The 19,387-nt window shown below is 33.0% G+C and overlaps 1 protein-coding gene across 2 annotated transcripts; it reads left to right on the top strand.

The window, feature by feature from the left end:
- The first annotated feature begins 2,302 nt into the window (after positions 1 to 2,302).
- EMB2788 (ribosome 60S biogenesis amino-terminal protein) lies at positions 2,303 to 15,307 on the top strand. 2 transcript variants are annotated; one of them, XM_011012014.1, is made up of 14 exons: positions 2,303 to 2,463; positions 2,562 to 3,702; positions 3,818 to 4,556; positions 5,314 to 5,809; positions 7,037 to 7,188; positions 7,263 to 10,673; positions 10,788 to 11,000; positions 12,115 to 12,318; positions 12,475 to 12,678; positions 12,776 to 12,934; positions 13,501 to 13,851; positions 14,105 to 14,540; positions 14,707 to 14,791; positions 14,930 to 15,307. In XM_011012014.1, exons 1-14 carry the CDS (start codon positions 2,430 to 2,432, stop codon positions 15,138 to 15,140), a joined length of 7,836 nt encoding a protein of 2,611 aa, XP_011010316.1. In that variant the 5' UTR covers positions 2,303 to 2,429; the 3' UTR covers positions 15,141 to 15,307. The 2 variants fall into 2 exon arrangements, with proteins under 2 accessions (XP_011010316.1, XP_011010317.1); XM_011012015.1 differs by lacking the exon at positions 2,303 to 2,463 and having other exon boundaries at positions 3,596 to 3,702; positions 3,841 to 4,556.
- The last annotated feature ends 4,080 nt before the right edge of the window (positions 15,308 to 19,387 follow it).

The raw sequence follows: 19,387 nt of genomic DNA, 5'->3' as shown, positions 1-19,387 counted from the left end.
CACCCCCACCCTCAACATCTAGTCTTGTTGTTAATATTTTTTTTTTATTTATTATTCTTTTCCAGTGAACGACCCCTTTGTGATGAAAGCATGGGCAAAAACTTACCCTGAGAATAAGCATGTCAAATTCCTAGCTGATGGATCTGCAACATACACCCATGCTCTTGGCCTTGAGCTTGACCTGCAAGAGAAGGGACTTGGCACCCGTTCCAGGAGGTTTGCTCTCTTGGTCGATGACCTCAAGGTGAAAGCTGCAAATATTGAAGGTGGTGGAGAATTCACTGTGTCCAGTGCTGATGACATCCTCAAGGATCTTTAAATTTCCACACCAGCACTATTCTAATGTTTTTGCATCACTGAGGTTTAGTTCCTCCTGCTTTCTTTCTGTTTTTCTACTGGTCATGCTTGATGTTTTCATGGAGAAAAGGAATGTAATGAATTTGGCATGGAGTTAAGGTTCTCGTCTGTAATGGTATCATGGTATGAGATGGTTCTGCAAATAAAGTGATTATATGCTAATATAATGCTCCTGGTTAGAATGGTTAGTGTGAAGCTGTGTGGTGAGCACTGGATAGCCACTTGCAGGAGCTTTACCTGTACTCGAGGTTGAAGATAATGTTAAATCGTTAAATGAGAACTTGTTAGATTGCTAATTCAGACATGTTCTTTAAGATAACTAGTTTAGCTTGTTAAAGAACTAGAGCAACATAATTCTTTTCGCAGATCCCAGGATCCTTTTGGTTTCATAATTCTAGAGTTTAGCTCGTTTGGATTGGTATATAAAAAAAAATCTCACATTTTTTTTTCTTAGCTCAAAGCTGGGATAGTATAACTTGGAGATTGAACTCACTTGTCATTCAAGTCAAATCTTCAAGGATAGATGAACTTGGATATACGTAGTAAATTGCTTCGTGCAGGAGACACTTGTGCCATTAAAATCAAACCAAACTGAATTAAGAAAATAAAATGGCGTTCTATCATGCCCCCCATTGTCCATTCGTTCCCCGGATCATTTCACTGCTCAGGAGGAGTGTTTTTTATTTTACACCTTGGGCTGTGTAGTTTTTAATTTATTTTTTTTATTTTTACATTTCAGCCCATTAAAATTAGGATACAAGAGAAGAAACTTATTGTAAGTTATATTTTAAACACCAAAGCATTGATTGAAAATTAGATCATGAAAGTTTATAAAGTTTTTTATAAAATGTTTTTGATGGAAACAAGTAGATGTTTGGGTTTTAAGAGTAAAGAAAAACTCAAACTTTAGTTTCTTAATTATATAAGGTGGCCAAAATATGTTGTAGAGATGGCATCTCTTATGCCTGGATGATGTGTTATTAGGTTCATCTTTTCAGAAAAGCTAGATATATTTGACATACTCTATAAAATCCAAATCCAAGTGTATTTGCGCTTGATTCTCTCACCTTTTTATTTATTTTATTGAGTTATTTTATTTTTTAAATTTTAAAATAGTTTTTTTTGTAAATAAAATAATTATAATGACACTTTAAAATGTTTTTGGCGACATTATATTTTTCAAATAAAATTATAACTTTTCATGATAATACTAACAATTATTTTATAAATTTTTATATATGAATCTAATATGCAATCGTATTTTTTAATGCTCATGGGTATCTAAGTATGTTAAAATAATTATTTTGTATTTCTTACTATAAAGTTTTTCTATATTGTTTTCAAATTAATTAATTCTTCATTTTCATATACAACCACCAAGATATGTTCTTTTTTTGTTTTTTTGAAATTACATGATAAGTTTTTATTAAAAATCATGCTATTAATAAAACAAGCTTGTTTTTATTATCAAGAAATCACATGAATAAAAAAAGGGATTCTCAACTAAATTTTTTTTTTCATTAGCATCCATTAAAATTCTTGTGAATATTTATTTTATTTTCTTTAAAATTAAATAAATATAAATTTTGAAAAAAAGCATACCAAATAAGACTTCCAAATATTAAAGTAGCATTTGATTATTTTTTTAAGACACAAGTGATAAATATAAGAGAGGAAAAAATACATTGTTTGAATAAGTAAAGATAAAGATATAAAATAAATATACTTTTAAAATAATCTTAATAAATTTATATAATCTCAAAATATGTATATAAAAAAAACATATCTTCTTGATTTTCATTGAACATTTAAAAACATGTAGCATGGAATGGCCCAATTTAGCTGGGCTCCGTTGGATTGTGAATGCTTTACGGGCCGATCTAATTGGGTGGTCCGAGACAGGATGGCTTGTCCTTACTTTTTCTTGGGCTTCAAGCCCCTTTCTGTAACAAAAAAAGAAACCCTCTCCTTTCTTCCTTATCAGCAGCTCCACTGCTTAAACCCTAAAAGCAAAAACCCTAATCTTCCAAAACCTCAAAACAACCACATCCTCTTTCGCCTCACTCTCTTCAATGGACGACCCAAGCTCCGCCTCTGACGACAACGGTATGCAGTAACTTAGACTTCACTCTTTTAGTCCAAACCTTTCTATTTATCGTTATGTTTCATGTATTTTTTTATATATTTTTGTACCAATTTCGCAGCTGTAATGGGAGATGAAAACGATAGCGAAGTCGAGGTAGAGGAAAGCGCAGTGCCAAAGTTTGAAATCAAAGCAAACTTCCAAGCGAAACTTAGTGAACTACTACACAGAATAAATTCAAATGAGATTAAGTTATGTAAAGACGGAACAAAAGAGTTCATCAAGTTACTAAAAAGTGAGTCTGGGGGAGAATTGCTTCGTGTTTATGTACAAATTTCATCGAGTTTTACGGAACTTTTAAGTGCTTGGAAGCTTAGGGCAGGAAAAAATGGAATTTCATATGTAATGTCATTGATTTCGGTGATTTTTAGTCATTCTGAGGGGAAATATAGCGCTAATGATAGAGAGAGGATATTTGTTAGTAGGGCTCTTGATAAGTTTGCTAGGTTGATTGTCCAAGAAAAAATGGATGGTCTGTATAAGGAGTTGAATAGTAAAGACGGGAAGCGTGAAAAGGCAGTGCTTTTGTTAATGGCGTCTATTGTTAGGAGAGGGTCGGGTTTGGCTTCGGAGGTCGCGAAGACTTTTGATTTTAAGCTTCAGGGGTTTTTGAAACTGGCGGAGTATAAGAAGAGGCAACAAAATGATAAGAGAAAGAAGAAGTCCACTAGAAAGGCATTCGTTGGGTTTGCGATGTCATTTTTGGAGGTGGGGAAGCCGGGGTTGTTGAGATGGGTGCTGCAGCAAAAGGAGATGTATTCAGGCGTTCTACGTGGACTTGGGAGTGATGACGATGAGACTTTAATTTATGTTTTGTCCACATTGAGGGATAGAGTGCTTATCGAGCAGTCATTGGTGCCTCCTGGTCTTAGGAGTGTTCTCTTTGGGAATGTTACTTTGGAACAGTTAGTCGGGATTTCTGGTAAGGAGAATGGTGGAGATGCTGCTGAGTTGGCACACAATGTGTTGGTTATGGTTTGTACTGATCCTAGCAATGGATTGATGCCGGATTTGAATAGACATCCAAGTCCATTAAAGGGTAATCCGAAGAGACTCTTGGGGCTCATGAAGAAGCTAAAGGCAGTTAATATTGACTATCACAGAGACTTGCTCTTAGCTATTGTTAAGGGAAGGCCATCGTTTGGCTCAGCATACTTGGAGGAGTTCCCTTACAACCTTGAAGATTATGCATCGCCTTCTTGGTCAGATTTCTGCATAGTTTTGCACACACCATATCTTTATTCATTTGTTTTTTTATCATTTCTTTTCTTTTCCATTTGCTTCTACACATATACATTGCAACTGAAGCTGCAGCAGGTTTTCTACTGTTTCTCTGGCAGCAAACTTAGTTTCGTCAGTGGGAGTGGGCCTTCATTTTGGTTTTCTTGATTCTCAATCCAATGATCCGCCTTCCTTCGATAGCATGGATGTGAAGAGTATCATTAATTGCATATCTCCTCCTCCATTCAGCAGATCAGTGATCAATAAGGGGTTACTTCACTCAGATTTTCTAGTAAAGAATGGAACTTTAAGACTTCTTATGGAGGGACTAAAACTTTTGAATTCCTTCTTCAGATCTATAAACCTTTCCTGTTCCAGGAAACAAAAAAAATTGCACAGCTGGGCATCTCTTAAGCAGGAAATCCAGAATGAAATTCGAACTTTGCTTCCTGATCCCCAAGTTTTATTGACCTTGCTTTCTTCTTTTGGTAACCATGCTAGAACTGATGAGAAATGTTTGAAAAGAAAAGCAGATGAAGAAAATTTTGCTGAACAAGGAGGCAAAAGAATAAAGAAACTGAAAACAGATGCTGTAGATGAGGAAATGGACATTATTGTAGCTGGAATAAGTTCAGTTCCCGATATCCCTTTGCCTGGGGAGGGTGAATCTGTTGCCAAGGCAGAGGCACCAGAGGAACGAGACAGCGGAAAGGATTTTATAAATGTTATATTACAGCTGTGGGGTTCTGACCTGTGCTCTGAGCCTGTTATTACACTGAAGGATGCAGAGATATTCTTCCACTCTAAGCTGCTTGATGCTCTGAAAATTTATCTTGTAAGTTTCATTTCGTGCTGTAACTTGGACATTGTATGGAAACATGAATTTCTTTCTGTTTTCCGTGCATGTAATTTTCATATACAAAAAATGGATAGTTTTATTCTAGAATAATTTGTTTATAAGCTATTTGATTTGATATGCCTTTGTTGGTCTGGCCTTTCGAAGTTCAGGACACTTGTTCTTGGTGCATTTTTTTTTTTTTAACCATCCAGTGGCCAGTCATTTTTTATGATGGTTCTTGGCCCACCAAATGCTTGTTTGCTGTATGATGGGAAATTAGTGACTAAACTGTTCTTGATTTGTCCATTTGAGTAATTTATTGGGCAATCTCTCCTTTTCTGGATATCATGATTTTGTGCTTTCCATCTTTAATTTGCTAAAGAGTTGCAATGTGTTGTTAGTTTTAATTTGCTAAAGAGTTGCAATGTGTTGTAATTTTGTTTCTCCAAGTATGGACTTGTATTATGTTTTCCTGTTTCTTGGTCCATCTTTATATTTATGGCTTATTGACTTTAAATCACTATTATACTCCAGCTTCTAGCTGATGACTCCTATCATGTCTGTCAATCTTATGGGGAAATGAATGTTGAATGATGGATTAACTTTATGATTTTGAAAGACTATTCCAAGTGTTATTAGTTCTGAACATTTTATGTGGCAACAATTAATGCTGAGTGGAAGATGTAACTTTATAACCTTAAAGCCTGTTTCAAGTGATCATTCTTACCTTAGCTTTGAATTTCATCTTCTGCAGCTGACAATGCCCACTGCTTTGGAGGGATCATTTGAATTTTTTATGAATCTTCTCAGCAATCCTTTAGCATTACCCAATAATCTGCAGGGCTCTTTATTGTCTCTTCTAGTTGAGTACATTAAACGGTCTCCAACGAGTGGAATTGCTATTAGAACACCATCCTTGATGTACAAGCAACTGCAGACCTTTATTAACTTACTGATCTTTTCACCCATTGATGACATAAAGGTTCAAGCATATAACCTGGCATGGGCAGCTATGTCAAGTACTGGTGCATTTGACAGAAACTTACATGAAATTGATGCATGGTTTTTCTTCTTACCTGGTTACACTGCAGTCAGATCATCTTTTGAGGTCCAAGGAATCGAAGTGCTGCAGAGTTTATCATCAGCTGTCATTTCATTCTTATGTGATGCCATCTCTACCATTGGGAATAACTTATTCAAATACTGGGATGCTCTCAGGAATTATAATCACTCCTTGAAAGAGTTCAAAGGTAACTACTAATTAACACATTTCAATTGAATGGTATCTGCGAGTCTTGTTTTGTGGATTGAAATTATATAGTTATACCTGTGCATATGAATTTTTGTTTTTATTGATATTTACATCAATAATATATAGAAAATATTGTTAAGCTTTTCTTCATAATTTGGTCATTCAGCTATTTTTGAAGCATTTGCTGTTTAAAGAAACTATTTGCAGGTCCTTTTAATTGCTTGTAGAATTTGTTAGTAGGAGGCATATACATGGTTTATGTTGGATGTCTGCTAAAAGGAAAAAAAAGGTTACATTTATTTTAATGTTCTAGCTTTGTTAGGATTCAGTTAGCTGTTTGCATAATACACTGGCTATATAATATGATAATGGACTTGTCATTTCATCCTTCGGTACTTCTGTCAGCTTAACATGCATTGACACTGATGTTAATCCAATTAAGATGTGGACCATATTTGGTTGGTAATCTCCTGTTTTTTGTTGTTCGATCTTTTAATTTTAACATGATCCTTTCTTGTATAGAATGGCTGGCCCCTTGCATCCATGTCTTATCATGGCCTATGGTCCTGCTTTCTTGCATTTAGTTTTGGTCAAACTGGACATGTCGATGCATATGCATATCAACATGGATCTCTCGGCTGTGCAAGAATAGTATATTTGGGCCACAGGAAGTTACTTCAATTGCAGGCTTTCCAAGGATTTTTGCTTGATTGTGCTGTTTGAGTGATCAGAATAACTTTTGTGTTCATTCATTGAGAACAAAATTATATCATATTTTATTGGATTGAGACACCCAAATGATTCTGACACTGTAGTGAAATTTCAAATAAAATTTGTTGAGGCCAGGATAATACTCTCCTCTTCAAATAAAATTTGTTGAGGCCAGGATAATATTCTCCTCTTTTAGCTCTCTCTCTGATAATTCAAGTAGCCAATTTCAATCACGAGCACCTCTCTAACACCTCCCCGCTAACTACATATTTTTGTTTGGTAGCTTTATTTCTTGTACTTGTTTTTGGTTGAATACATACCTAACATCCCCTGAACCTTAGGAACATCACTTCAGCTTTGTATTGATAGTTTGACAGTCCTATAAACTGGCTTTTGTCTTTCTGTTTAATAGATTGCATAAAAGGGTTGTCTAATTCTTTCTGCTCACCCAAAAGACCGATGACAGATGATGGCATGTATTTTGGTTACAGTTTTATTGTTTTTTTTACTGCAGATGCATCACTGGATTTTAGCCCTTTCATCATATGTATCTTGCAGAAGTGTGTAAGGTTACTTGGTTCTGAATCAGGAACCTTTTCATTGCCTGAGAAATCAATAATTTCAGTATATGTGTGCAGCACATTGAAGTATCTTTTGCAAACTCAGGTAAGCATTTTGTACTTTGGCTTACAATTAGAGGTGTTTGTGTTTCATGTAATCAGAAAGATGAAAATTTACAGGTAGATGCGGGCTTATTATCTGCTTTGATTAGGTCAGTTTTGTCTGAGGGGCTTACAGATCACTGTCCTTCAATTGATGATTCTGAGACTTTGTTCTGTGAGTGGAGACCATTGAGGAACTTGTTGCTCTTTGCGGAGAGTGTATTGAATAAACAAGCTTGCTGCCAATTTTTCATTGACCAAGAAGCTATGCCCACTGTTGGTTCTTTTACAAACACACTTGATGAAGTAAGGAGTATTGTAGAGAGTGGGCATGGTGGTGAAATAGCTGGAATATCAAAAGCTCTTTGTTCTTCAATTATATGTGCAACATCCAAAGAGCTATTAAAGAACTTTCCGTCAGTTTTGATAACTTTTCAACGCCTTCGAGTTCCTGAGTCATTTTTATCATCAATAATCTTTCTTGAGCACAGTTTTCTTGCTGGTGTTCTGAAGCTGTGGCCTGAAGTGTTCTTTTCTGGTCTAGAAATGGTTATCTCTATGATTAATTCTCGAGGCACAATTGGTGATGCCTCTGCTAAAGAAACAGCACAGCATGTGGATTTTGATGTCAGTGAATCTGCGGCAGCTGTTTCATTCAGCCTCTTTCTTAGGCAGGTGCCTTTTCATCTGCTATTTCCCGCAATCATGAGCATCAATGCTCCTTCTTTAGTGGAATCCTTGAATATAAAAGACTTGCTTTTGGCAAGACTATCTGAGTCATCAACTGATTCTGTTATTTCTCATTTGCGCCTTATACTATTTTGGTTTCATCAAATACGGTCATCTTATAGAATTAAACCATTGACTGAGCTTGAACGACTTGCTGAAATTTGCTATGTTCTTGTTAAGCACATCCTTGCTCAACCACTGGCTTCAAAGCTCAATTCTCCCATGAATGCAGGGGTTCCTTTAGCAGCAGATAATATTGGAGAAGTGGCTGAAACCATTTTCTGTCATCCTGCAGTGGTAGCATCTTTGGTTCATCCTTTGCGTTGTCATGGTGATTTCACCAAGGGAAAGTTTGGGGAAAGTTTGGAGGAAATCCTTTGTTTCTCTGGACAGACGGTTCACAAAATAGATCATCATGTCTTGGATATGTTGACAGCAACTTTTGATGATTTTTTTCTTCTGTCTGGTGGGCAACATCTTTCTACACTTGAATTTGATGATTGTGGTAGTGAACTAATTGTGAAGGCTTTCAATACGCTGTTACAGAGGCTATATCTGGAAGTTAGGGACAAGTTTGATCAGTGCATTAGTACAGAAGATCCACTGCCCCTTCTCCCATTATTTTATGCTTTGCATGCTTTGAATCGGTTTATATCTCCATTTGAGCTTCTCAAATTGGTCCATTGGATGTTTGGGAGGGTTGATGTGAGTGGCTTAAATGTTCAGAAACATTTTGGGTTATCAGCTCTTTCTGTGGGTCTTTGCATCGCTGCTGATGCCTTTGACATTTTGTCTGCTTATTTGCAGCAGCCAATCACAAGGAATGTGCCATTTTATATGCTTTGGAAATCAGAAGAGAAATTTTTTGATGTTAACCTGATTGAGGAGATCTATGTTCAAGTATGCAAGTTTGCCACTGATTTTAACCAGGATTTTGCGCATGTTTGTTTGCTGAAAGCTGTGAATGCTGTCCACAGCCAAAAATACATGCAACATGACATCCTTCATCCATTAAGCTTGGTATTGCCTAGGATTATAAGGAGCACTCCTCTAGAAATACTTTCTCAATGCATTTACCGAACAAACATGACAAAAGCTAAATTATTGTCTCTTCTTGTTGAGATGAGCCCCTTGCATTTGTCAGTCTTCGGACACTTATTTTTTGGGATTTTGGATGAAGATTTTAATCTGAAGATAAAGAAAGTGGAAAAGACCTGTGATTCAGCTCTTTCAAATACAGATTTTGTTATGCTTCTACCCGCTGCTTTGTCATACTTGAATTCAATTCTCATGAAATTTGAAAAGCAGCAATACAAGCATTTTACAAATATACCTTCGTTCTACTCAAAATTGCTATTAAAGGGTTTCCTTCATTGGAAGAGTTTTGTATCTGGATATGTATTTCAGGAAAGTTATAATGATTTCTTGCCATCATCCATTGAAGAACTTCTCAATCTCGTGGATAGTAGTCTTCTTGGAAAGGCAATCTGTATGTTACGACAGTACTTCTCCATAAGTGTAGATATGAAATTGAAGGAGCGATTGAAACTTTTTAATTCCATTGTATCCTGTTCCGATACACATGTTGAACTGCTAGATTGTGAAGTTGGTGAAATGGAATTTTGTTCTCATAACCAGTCATTAAACCTTGTTAATAGAGTTGTTGCAAAAATATCATTTTGTCGAATGTTGTTATTTCCAAAGGATAATCAGATTGTGTCTCTGCCAAAAGAAGCAGTTGAGAACTTGCAGGAGGTTTCTTTAGAAAAGGTGTCTAACAAGGAGGGCCAATCAAGGATGAGGTTGTTAAAGATTTTGGTAGATACTTGGCAATTCATGGTTAAGAAATTCCCTTCAGTTTCAAATGGTTCAACGAAAGAAAAGATCTCCAATTGTTTGCAGTTATACAGATACCTGGAGCTGTTCATTTTCAGAACCATTTTTGAATTTGCCATGGAGATGCGTGAGGATCTTATCCTTTTGGAGTCTGTTCCCTTCCTTGAACAGTTGATGAGGTCTTCTCTTCTCTATCGTTTTGAGGATCCAACAACAATGAAAATTCTTCGTGGTATTTTAGTTTTGCTGTCAGAAGGAAAATTTTCATGTGCTCTATATCTTCAACTGCTTGTTTCTCACTCACAATTTTCTTCTACTATTCAATCTATCACTGAATCGTTTGGATGTCAGACTGGCGCTTTTGTCAAGCCCATGTCTAGCATTCTGAGATCACCTGTTATCCTTCGCACAAAAAGCAGTGATGATTTGCAAACAACTGAGCTGCACATGAAGCAGCTGGAAATTGTTAAGTTACTCAGAACACTCCTTCAACTAAAGCCTTGTCAGACCAGTTTTGATCCTGGAAACGATATTGGCATAAATCTTAAAGAATTGCATTTGTTGCTTCTATCTTCTTATGGTGCAACCCTAAGTGAAACTGACTTGGAGATATACAATTTGATGCTTGAGATTGAGTCAATTGATAATTCTGTCGTTGATGTTGTTGCTGATATGGATTATCTGTGGGGAACTGCTGTTTTAAAGATAAGCAAAGAACGGGTGCTAGATCAGGAAACATATGATGTCGTGACTAATACAGAAGCAGTTAAAGAACATCGAAGAAGTCAATTTAGGGAAAATCTTCCTGTTGATCCCAAGATGTGTGTGAAAACGGTGCTACATTTTCCCTATGACAGAACTGTAACTGATGGATCCTTATCCTTGGATAGGCTTCAGCTAGATAATCTAAAGGATATATATGAGGTATGATCAATGTTACTTTAGCAGGTTAATCTGAATTTGTGCTTTTGAAGAATTTGCCTTTTTGTTCTGGCCATGACAACTCAGAACTATTTGATTCTATTGTATTGTGTGCAGAGACATGTTCCTGGTGTTGAAAACATACAGCTATATGATCCTGTTTTCATATTGCGCTTTTCAATTCATGCTCTGTCAATGGGTTACATTGAAGCCGTGGAGTTTGCTGGTTTGGGGTTGCTTGCTGTTGCATTTGTTAGCATGTCTTCACCTGATGTTGGGATGAGAAAACTGGGTTATGAATTAACTGGGAAATATAAGAATGTGCTAGAGGTAATACTCTCTTCCATGCTGTTGCTGGCTCATGCTGAGCTTGCATATGATCATGCATGCAAGTGAGAGACAGTTAATGTCTATGGGTCCCCATGCATGTGCATGCATATTATCTCTGTGGTTTGATTCAATAATTGAATTTTCATTTGTTATTTTTCCTTAAAAGAAATTCCTATGGCATGCTACTCAGAATGGTGGATTGCTCATTTAATCTACAGTATTTTTCTGTGAGACATGCAATGCATTTTATTCTTTGTGGTTCGCAACATAGTGTTTAATGTATTACAAATGGGTGATGTATATTTTCAAACGATAACATTCATGTTTATGCAAAAAGTCACTTAAGTTTAGAAACTTTTTTGAGTGAGCAAAATAACAAATATGGTTGATAAGAACTGACATATTTGGAAAGGGAAAAGGTCTAATATTAAAGGAAATGGTTTGATCTGTTTTCTCTTATAAACCCTTAAAGGGGTTGTTATGATAATTCCAGGTTCTTGCACATGGGTAAAAAGAGGTTCATGTGGGCGTTAAATGCATCTTAGAAAGTTGACATGTCTCATTGGTAAACAGTAATTCAAGAAGTATCATGTCTCAACTTTAACCAATCAAATATACCTGTCTCACTTGTTTATCAAAATTATTCACGGGTCATTGGATAAAATAGACCCTAGAGAGGTTTAAATAGAAAGAAGAAAAACAAATCAAATGGGAATACATTTGCAGTAGGAAAAGAATCACTCCAAAAATTTTCTATGGTAATTTGTAACTATTCAAATGCTCTCTCTTATGCTATACTCTAATGGCCAGATACTGTAATAATTCAATATAAGGCTATTTTGTAAATACAGCAATTAGGATATTTTTTTGTCTTCACAAAAATTTTAAAAACAGTGGAACTTTTATATATAGTAATTGTAAATTCATTGTGATGCAAGAACATAAAAAAGGTAGAGTTGGTAGAGTTGCTGGACCCTTTATGTAATGGAATATAGAATATGGGATAGAGTTATGTGACACATTCTTCTTGTTTACATGAGTGCATGATTTTTTTCTTCCCGCATCCAAGTTCCCTTCCATTTTTTATTTGAAGTTCAATTTTTTATTTGCACAGAACTGTCAAAAGACAAAAGATGTAATGCGACTCCGACTCCTGTTGACATACTTGCAAAATGGAATATCTGAACCATGGCAAAGAATTCCTTCTGTTCTAGCACTTTTTGCTGCAGAGTCATCTTTGATATTGTTGGATCCTTCACATGATCATTACACAACCTTAAGCAAGCATTTGATGCATTCCTCTAAGGTGAACATGAAGGTATTGTCTTACGAGCAAAGCAATCTGACTTACTATGAATGTATCTCTTCCATTGTTTTGCAGCAGCTTGTTTTATACTCATCTTTTTGTTCGTTGTATAATCTTTTGCTCTTACAATGACTAACTCCATCCTTCTCACTTTGTTTAATATTGCAGAGCATACCATTATTTCATGTCTTTTTCCTGAGTAATGCAGTCAATTTCAGAATGGAGAGGCTCTGGATGCTTCGCCTAGCATGTGGAGGGCTGAATTTAGATGACGATACTCAAATATTTATTAGGAGTTCCACTATTGAGACCCTATTGAGTTTTTATTCTTCTCCTCTTTCAGAAAATGAGTCAAAAGAAATAATTCTTGAGGTAAAGTTTGGATTTTTTGGTCTAGCATGCTTTGCAGTTGACGCATTTCTTTTAAGATTTCTTTGCAGATAACAGTTTTTTCTTATTTGTTTTTCAGATAGTGAAGAAGGCGGCTAAATTGCCCAGGATGGTTCGTTACCTAGTGGAACACTGTGGTCTGTTTCCGTGGTTATCATCTGTTCTCTCAGTCTACAAAGGGATGCTGCATGAAAATGAAAGAATTTTTTTCTCACAGCTGTTGGTTGTGGTCATAGAGGTATTTGCTAGTTTTTATTTGCTTTCTTTTTTGAAACATTTGTCATGTGATATTTCTATTCTATAGTTCGCTTGGTATTTTCTTCATTCATACGGGTAAAATAAATTTGTCATTATTGTTTCAGTCCTTAACTGGGATGTTGTCATTGCTCCAATTTTGTCACGACTGTTCTCTGAAATATTTGCAATGTTAAAAGTGCTTAATAGCAGACTATTATGGACACAACCTACTTCAAAAATGCTGGCTAGAATAAAATTGGCTATGCTTACGAGTGACCTGTACATATTTGAAGGTTATATAGGCTCAAGAATAAAATTTGATATTATGAGTGACCTGACATATTTTAAAGTTATATAGGCTTGTATGGAGGTTATATAGGCTCAAGAATAAAATTTGAGTGACCTGTACATATTTTAAAGTTATATAGGCCTGTATGAACTCTAGGTTTTTTTTGGTCAGATTATGCTGGTTTTTGTTTGAATGTCTTTTCTTTTTATCTAGGTTCTTTTGACAAAATTATTCTGTTGATGCTTTGTTTTAGTGACATTTTTTTTTTTTGGATTTAGGTCGTCAATGATGTTGTTTCATCCAGAAACATTGTCGAGTGGTTGCAAAACTACGCTCTTGAGCAGCTAATGGAACTTGCAACTTATCTTTACAAGCTCCTAGTTGCTGGCGCAAAGTTGATAAAGGAGAATGTCACATTGGTTAATTCAGTTCTGCATATAATGCTGACAACATTGAAAATATCCCAAAAAAGGAAAATATACCAGCCACATTTTACGCTAACATTTGAGGGCTTATTCCAAATTTATCAGGCTTTGGATGTATTCAATACTTCAAGGCCGAGTACAAGTTCAGAGCTTGGGCTTAAAACAATACTTATGGGTTTTCCTCGGGTTGACATATTTCACATGGTCTCTCTCTCTCTCTGTAGCTCCCCCCCCCCCCCCCCCCCCCCCACCTTCTCTCTTGCATTAATGCATGCTCAACGTTCCAAGTTACAATAATGAAAACAGAGATATGAAATGAAATTCGATAAATAATGAGTATATCTGGTTGCATGAATTGTTTAGTGAATTACTTATTTTTTCACACTTCTATTCAGTGTTGCCAATACTGCCACACCTGACATTGGTCTTTTAAATCTTTGTTTGATATCATTTACAGAATCGAGAGAAGCTTTCAAGTTTCCTTCTGTGGGCAGTCTCTACTGCCATGAAGTCTGATTCCATCCAAATCATCAATGTTAAAGATTCTCGTGCGAATCTCACAATCAACTTGGAGGAAACACCATCTGAGGAGTCTTTGATATCAAAACTTTTGCGTTGGCTTGTTGCTTCTGTAATTCTGGGAAAGCTTTCAAGGAAACTTGATGTAAATGCTGAACTTTCTGAAAAATCAAGTTTTAAAACATTGCAAAGCTTATTAGAAAATGTTGAAAAAGGGTGTGGAGAAAGCAACAGATTGGGATTTGATTGTGAAGAAGTATTAGCTTTGTCAATATTTTACCTCCAGCAGCTTCTTGGCATGAATTTCACAGTGCTTCCTTCAGTTGTGTCTTCACTGTCTCTTCTACTTCTTTGCAAGAACTCGAAGTTTTCAGGTATGGTACTGTAGTTGGTTTTTGACTTGCCTGTCTGGCATCTTGGTTTTATGATTTTGCTTTCTTTCCCAAGTAAATGTCTGCAAGATTTGTGTTTTTGTTTTGGGTTATCCTTGGGCAATGATAGTTTCATTAATTTTGATGATGTGTGCTGAACCCGGGGCAGATTTCGCACTTGGTTACAGGACTTCTACACTGTCACTATGGTCGAAAATTCGTTGTCCAGCTGAAGCTAATCCTGCTTGGAGATGGTAATATATTCCCTGTCAGAGTGTTTCTACTTTTATCTTATGATGTGTGACTGTAATGAATTTGATCATTGCAGATAAATAAATATTTTTCCAGGCTATCAATTTAAACTAAATTGCTCTGCAACATTCTTTGCGCAGGTCATTCTACCAACCGTGGAAGGATCTTTCATGTGAACTGAGTGAATCACAGAGAATGTATGAACAGCACGCCTGTCAATCTCTTCTAGTGATCATCACAAATGTTCTTGGAAAGAAATCATTAGATGATACACGGGTTTTATCACTTGAAGATGTAGAAAATTCTGGTCTTTTCAAATGGGAAAGGACTATAGCAGAAATTGAATTATAACTTGTGCAAATGTACTTTCATTTTAAATGTAAATTCAGTTCAGTTTTGTCTATTAATCTCGTGACCACCATTATATTTTTATGTTTGGATTGCTTATACACCCGAAGAAACATGAAAATATATCTTAAATAAATAGGATTGGAAGATATCCTGAACTCAGCCATCTTTGCACTCTGTTCCTAGTCTTCGGCTTTCGAGGCTTCCTTATCTATCCATATATATATCCCCAGGATAGGGCATGCTTTTCTTGCGCGCGAATCTTGAACGACATGTCTTACATCAGTACGTGTTGTTGAGAGTAGGTTGTATTTCTTATGTAGAGTATATTAAAATATTCTTTAAAAAAAAATATTTTGATATTATCATAAACATCAAAATAATAATAAAAATTTAAAACAATAAAAATTTTCAGAAACGCTTTAAACATGTTTTTTAATCTCCACTCCTCGCATAATTTGAATATGAAGGGGATTTTTCGAAACATAATTTGGTATAGGTTTGGTATCATGATATATTATTGTGTATATTTTAAAAAATTATTTTTGAAACCAGTATATCAAATTAATTCAAAATATATAAAAATATTTAATTTTAACAACAAAATTAAAATTAAAAATTAATTTTTTTAAAAAATCCAGCTACAATTGCTTTTCCAAATACAAACTTCCTTGTACCAAAAATAGAGTTATACAATTAGGTGGACCGAATATTGTATAATTCATTTTCAATAATTTCAATGAGCATGTTCAGTGGTTAAGGGTAGTCCAATGTTCTTTGATTTTATGAGTGTAAATCTTAAGACTGAAATTTTGAGTGCAAGTTTTTAAAATTACAGTGGTTAAGGGTAGTCCAATGTTCTTTGATTTTATGAGTGTAAATCTTAAGACTGAAATTTTGAGTGCAAGTTTTTATTTTAAAAAATATTTAATCTCAATTATAGTGTAATATATTTTTAAAATATCCATATACTTTGAATAAATAAAAATAATGATTCAAATTTAAAATATTTAAAAATAATATAATATTATATTCAAATTACTAATAAGACGGTGGCCATCAAACATTATTATAATTATATGAAAATATATTAAAATAATATATTTAACAAAATTATTTTTAGTATTATTATATAGAAAAAACAAAAAATTTAAATTTAAAAAAAATAAATTTAAAAGATATTTTTAATAGGAATAAACAAATAATTAATGAACAAACTTCACATCATTTATTATGATTGCTCAATGAGACAAACGTACGATAGGTGTGCTTTGTTATTGTGGCTAACGCGTAGCTAGCTGTGATGAACAAACAAAGCTTGTTTTTTTTTATTTGGCTAGAGCAGATCTAACATCGATTATTGAGGGAGTCGGCATGATGATTGTTCAAATCTATTAATTTGAATAATAAATCTCTTAATTTTAGTATGGATTTGATGTTTGAGGTGACTTAGAGATAGCTTTCCCCTCGAAACAGAAAATTAAGAGCAAATCTGTCATTTAGATGGGACCCGGGAGACCCAAAAAGTCAGCTAGAACTGCAGAAATACATCTTCCTTTCTAAAGGATAAATCCATTCACATTAACCCACAAAAAAAAAAAAAAACTAAAGAGGAGAGTTTTAGGGCACCTTTCTCGTGAAACTTTTTATTTTTTATTTTTTAATATTAAATTTATTAAATTGAGTAATTTATGTTTTATAAAATTATCAACTAATAAATTTTAATTATAAGTTGAATAGATTAACTCAATTAATATAAGTTTTTTTATTTAATTTTTTTAAATTCAATTTTTATTATTGAGTTTATTTAAAATTATAGTTGGTCATTTATTTTAGATTTTTTAATAAGATTATTTTTATCTCATGATTTACATGATATGTTAACTTGAGTTTAATTAAATTAGTTTTTGTATTTTTTATTTGATTTATTAATTTTAATTGTATTTTTTAATATTAGATTTGTTAAGGATTAATTTATATAATTTTTAATCTATTTTTTATAAAATTATTTTAGTATCATGATTTAGACTATAAATTTAATAAATTTATTCATTTGACTCGAATAAGGGATTTAGACTATAAATTTAATAAATTTATTGAATAAGATGTAAAAATAATTAATTCTATCTCAAATTTTAAATAATTTTGTAGGTCACTTCAAATTATTTCGCATGCTTGTTAGATACCAGTAAAAAATCTTGCTTAAAAAAAAAATGATAGGATTATAAATGTAATTAATTAGTTCAATTCAATATGTGTTATTGTTTTAATTTATTTTTCTTAAAAAATCTCTTGTATTAATGTAATTAGGTTAAGTTATCATTTCACAAATCAACTAAACTAAGTCATAAATTAGCTTACTAGGTCACAAATCAATATTAAAACCAGCTTAATTTAAAACCTAACTTTATTTACCAAACACTCATCCAATTTTAGTGCATGGTTGTGTTGATCCACTCTTTCTAATTTTAAATAATTAATTGATCCAAATGTAATTATTATCATCATTGATTAATTTTGTGAATCCATATATAATATAATTAATATTTTATTATAATAATTGCTAAATTAAATGAACCATGCTCGAGGAACCATGGTGGTTAACAATTTTCTTTACATTCCTTTCTATTTATTTTAATAAATTCATAATTTAAATACAAAAGTTTGGACAATCCAATTTAGTATTTAATTTGTTGAAGTAATTAATTTGTAACGGATAGTGTAAGATTCTTTTTCCTACAAAAAATAGTTTGGAATTATATCATCAAAGCTAAGGCATGCTTGATTTATTTATGAAACAGTTCTTCTATTAATTTACTAACATTAATAATTATTTGGATAAATTACAATGTCCATTAAAAAAAATTTAAATACTAAAAACCTAACTTTTTGTATCTTAATGGTAAGAGGAATTATTTATAAATATTTAAATTATTTGGATAGAAAAGAAAGTTTTTATAATATTGCTTAAATTTAAGAATATATCTTCGCAACTTTTAAATGATAACTATAATTTTATAATGTCTCGGAAGAGTTACTTTTAATTAATATAATATTTATAATGTCTCGGAAGAGTTACTTTTAATCAATATAATATCAGAATTTAAAAAATTTAAAATTCTTAAATATCACCTTCTAGTTTTAAATTAACCATTACCATGATAAATGTAAACTTCAATTAGTTTTCATGCATTAAAAATCAATTATCTTGCTAGTTTCTGATTATGTATACCAATATTGCATGCTCATAATAACTTCCTCCCCTACCACCTCTTCTCAAATGCAAACTCAAAAGGTTAAATAGGGACGCAATTCACTTATTGTTGGTAGTTTTTAAATTTGATTTGGTTAGTTCAAGGTTTGCATTATCAAATTAAATCTATTATTTTTAAATTAAAATGATATTTTTATTAGAAAAACAAATAATTAATAATATTATAAGTGTTTTTTAATTGTTTCATATCAAGTAGATTTTTGTGTTTTTTTTAACCCAATTCAATTTTAATTTGAGGTTAATTACGTATAGAGTTAATTCATCAAAATGAGTTAAGTTTTAAAATTATATTATTAAAAAAACAAAATATTTAATATTAATGTTAAGAAAGAAAAATCTTTAACAAGTTGTTTGGAAGTAATTCTTCAATATATCGGAATTTATTAATAATATTTGATTTGAATTTAATTAAAAAATAAATTGAATTCACATATTAGGAAAATATAAAATTCAATTCATTTTAGTTTTTATATTACTTTTATTATCTTTATTTTTTCTATATTATTCTCATTATCTTTATTTTATTTCTTCTAAAATATTTTTGAAAAAGAGCTAAATGCGTATTTTAAAAAAGTCAATTTCAAAATTAAGTTTTATCTCCTTAAAATTGTAAATTAGATGATTGATATTTGATTTACACTTATACCATTTTAAGAAATTAAATTTGTAGAGAGTAGAATTCATTTCTTAACATTTAAAAAAGATTTCACACGTAAAGTTTTACAAATTTTTTTAACTGAATTTAATTAAAGGAATTCAAAACATAATTTATGAAAATTGTCTTTTCAAGAAAAAAATTAACGTGAAACCATGCGGAAGTGGAACATGATCATCATCTCCCACTCCCATGAAAAAGTAAAAACATACTTCCAAGAAAGTAATCATGGGTCACTGACAAGAAAAGATGCCTGACATTAACCCTTTTTCTGTCATGTACCTGCCCCTTGTATTAAGGGCAGACCTGTCATCAAAACAG

This window comes from Populus euphratica, unplaced genomic scaffold, assembly GCF_000495115.2.
Source record: "Populus euphratica unplaced genomic scaffold, PopEup_1.0 scaffold651.1, whole genome shotgun sequence".
Classification (NCBI taxonomy): Eukaryota; Viridiplantae; Streptophyta; class Magnoliopsida; order Malpighiales; family Salicaceae; genus Populus; species Populus euphratica.
This window is presented reverse-complemented; position numbering and strand designations above follow the sequence as displayed.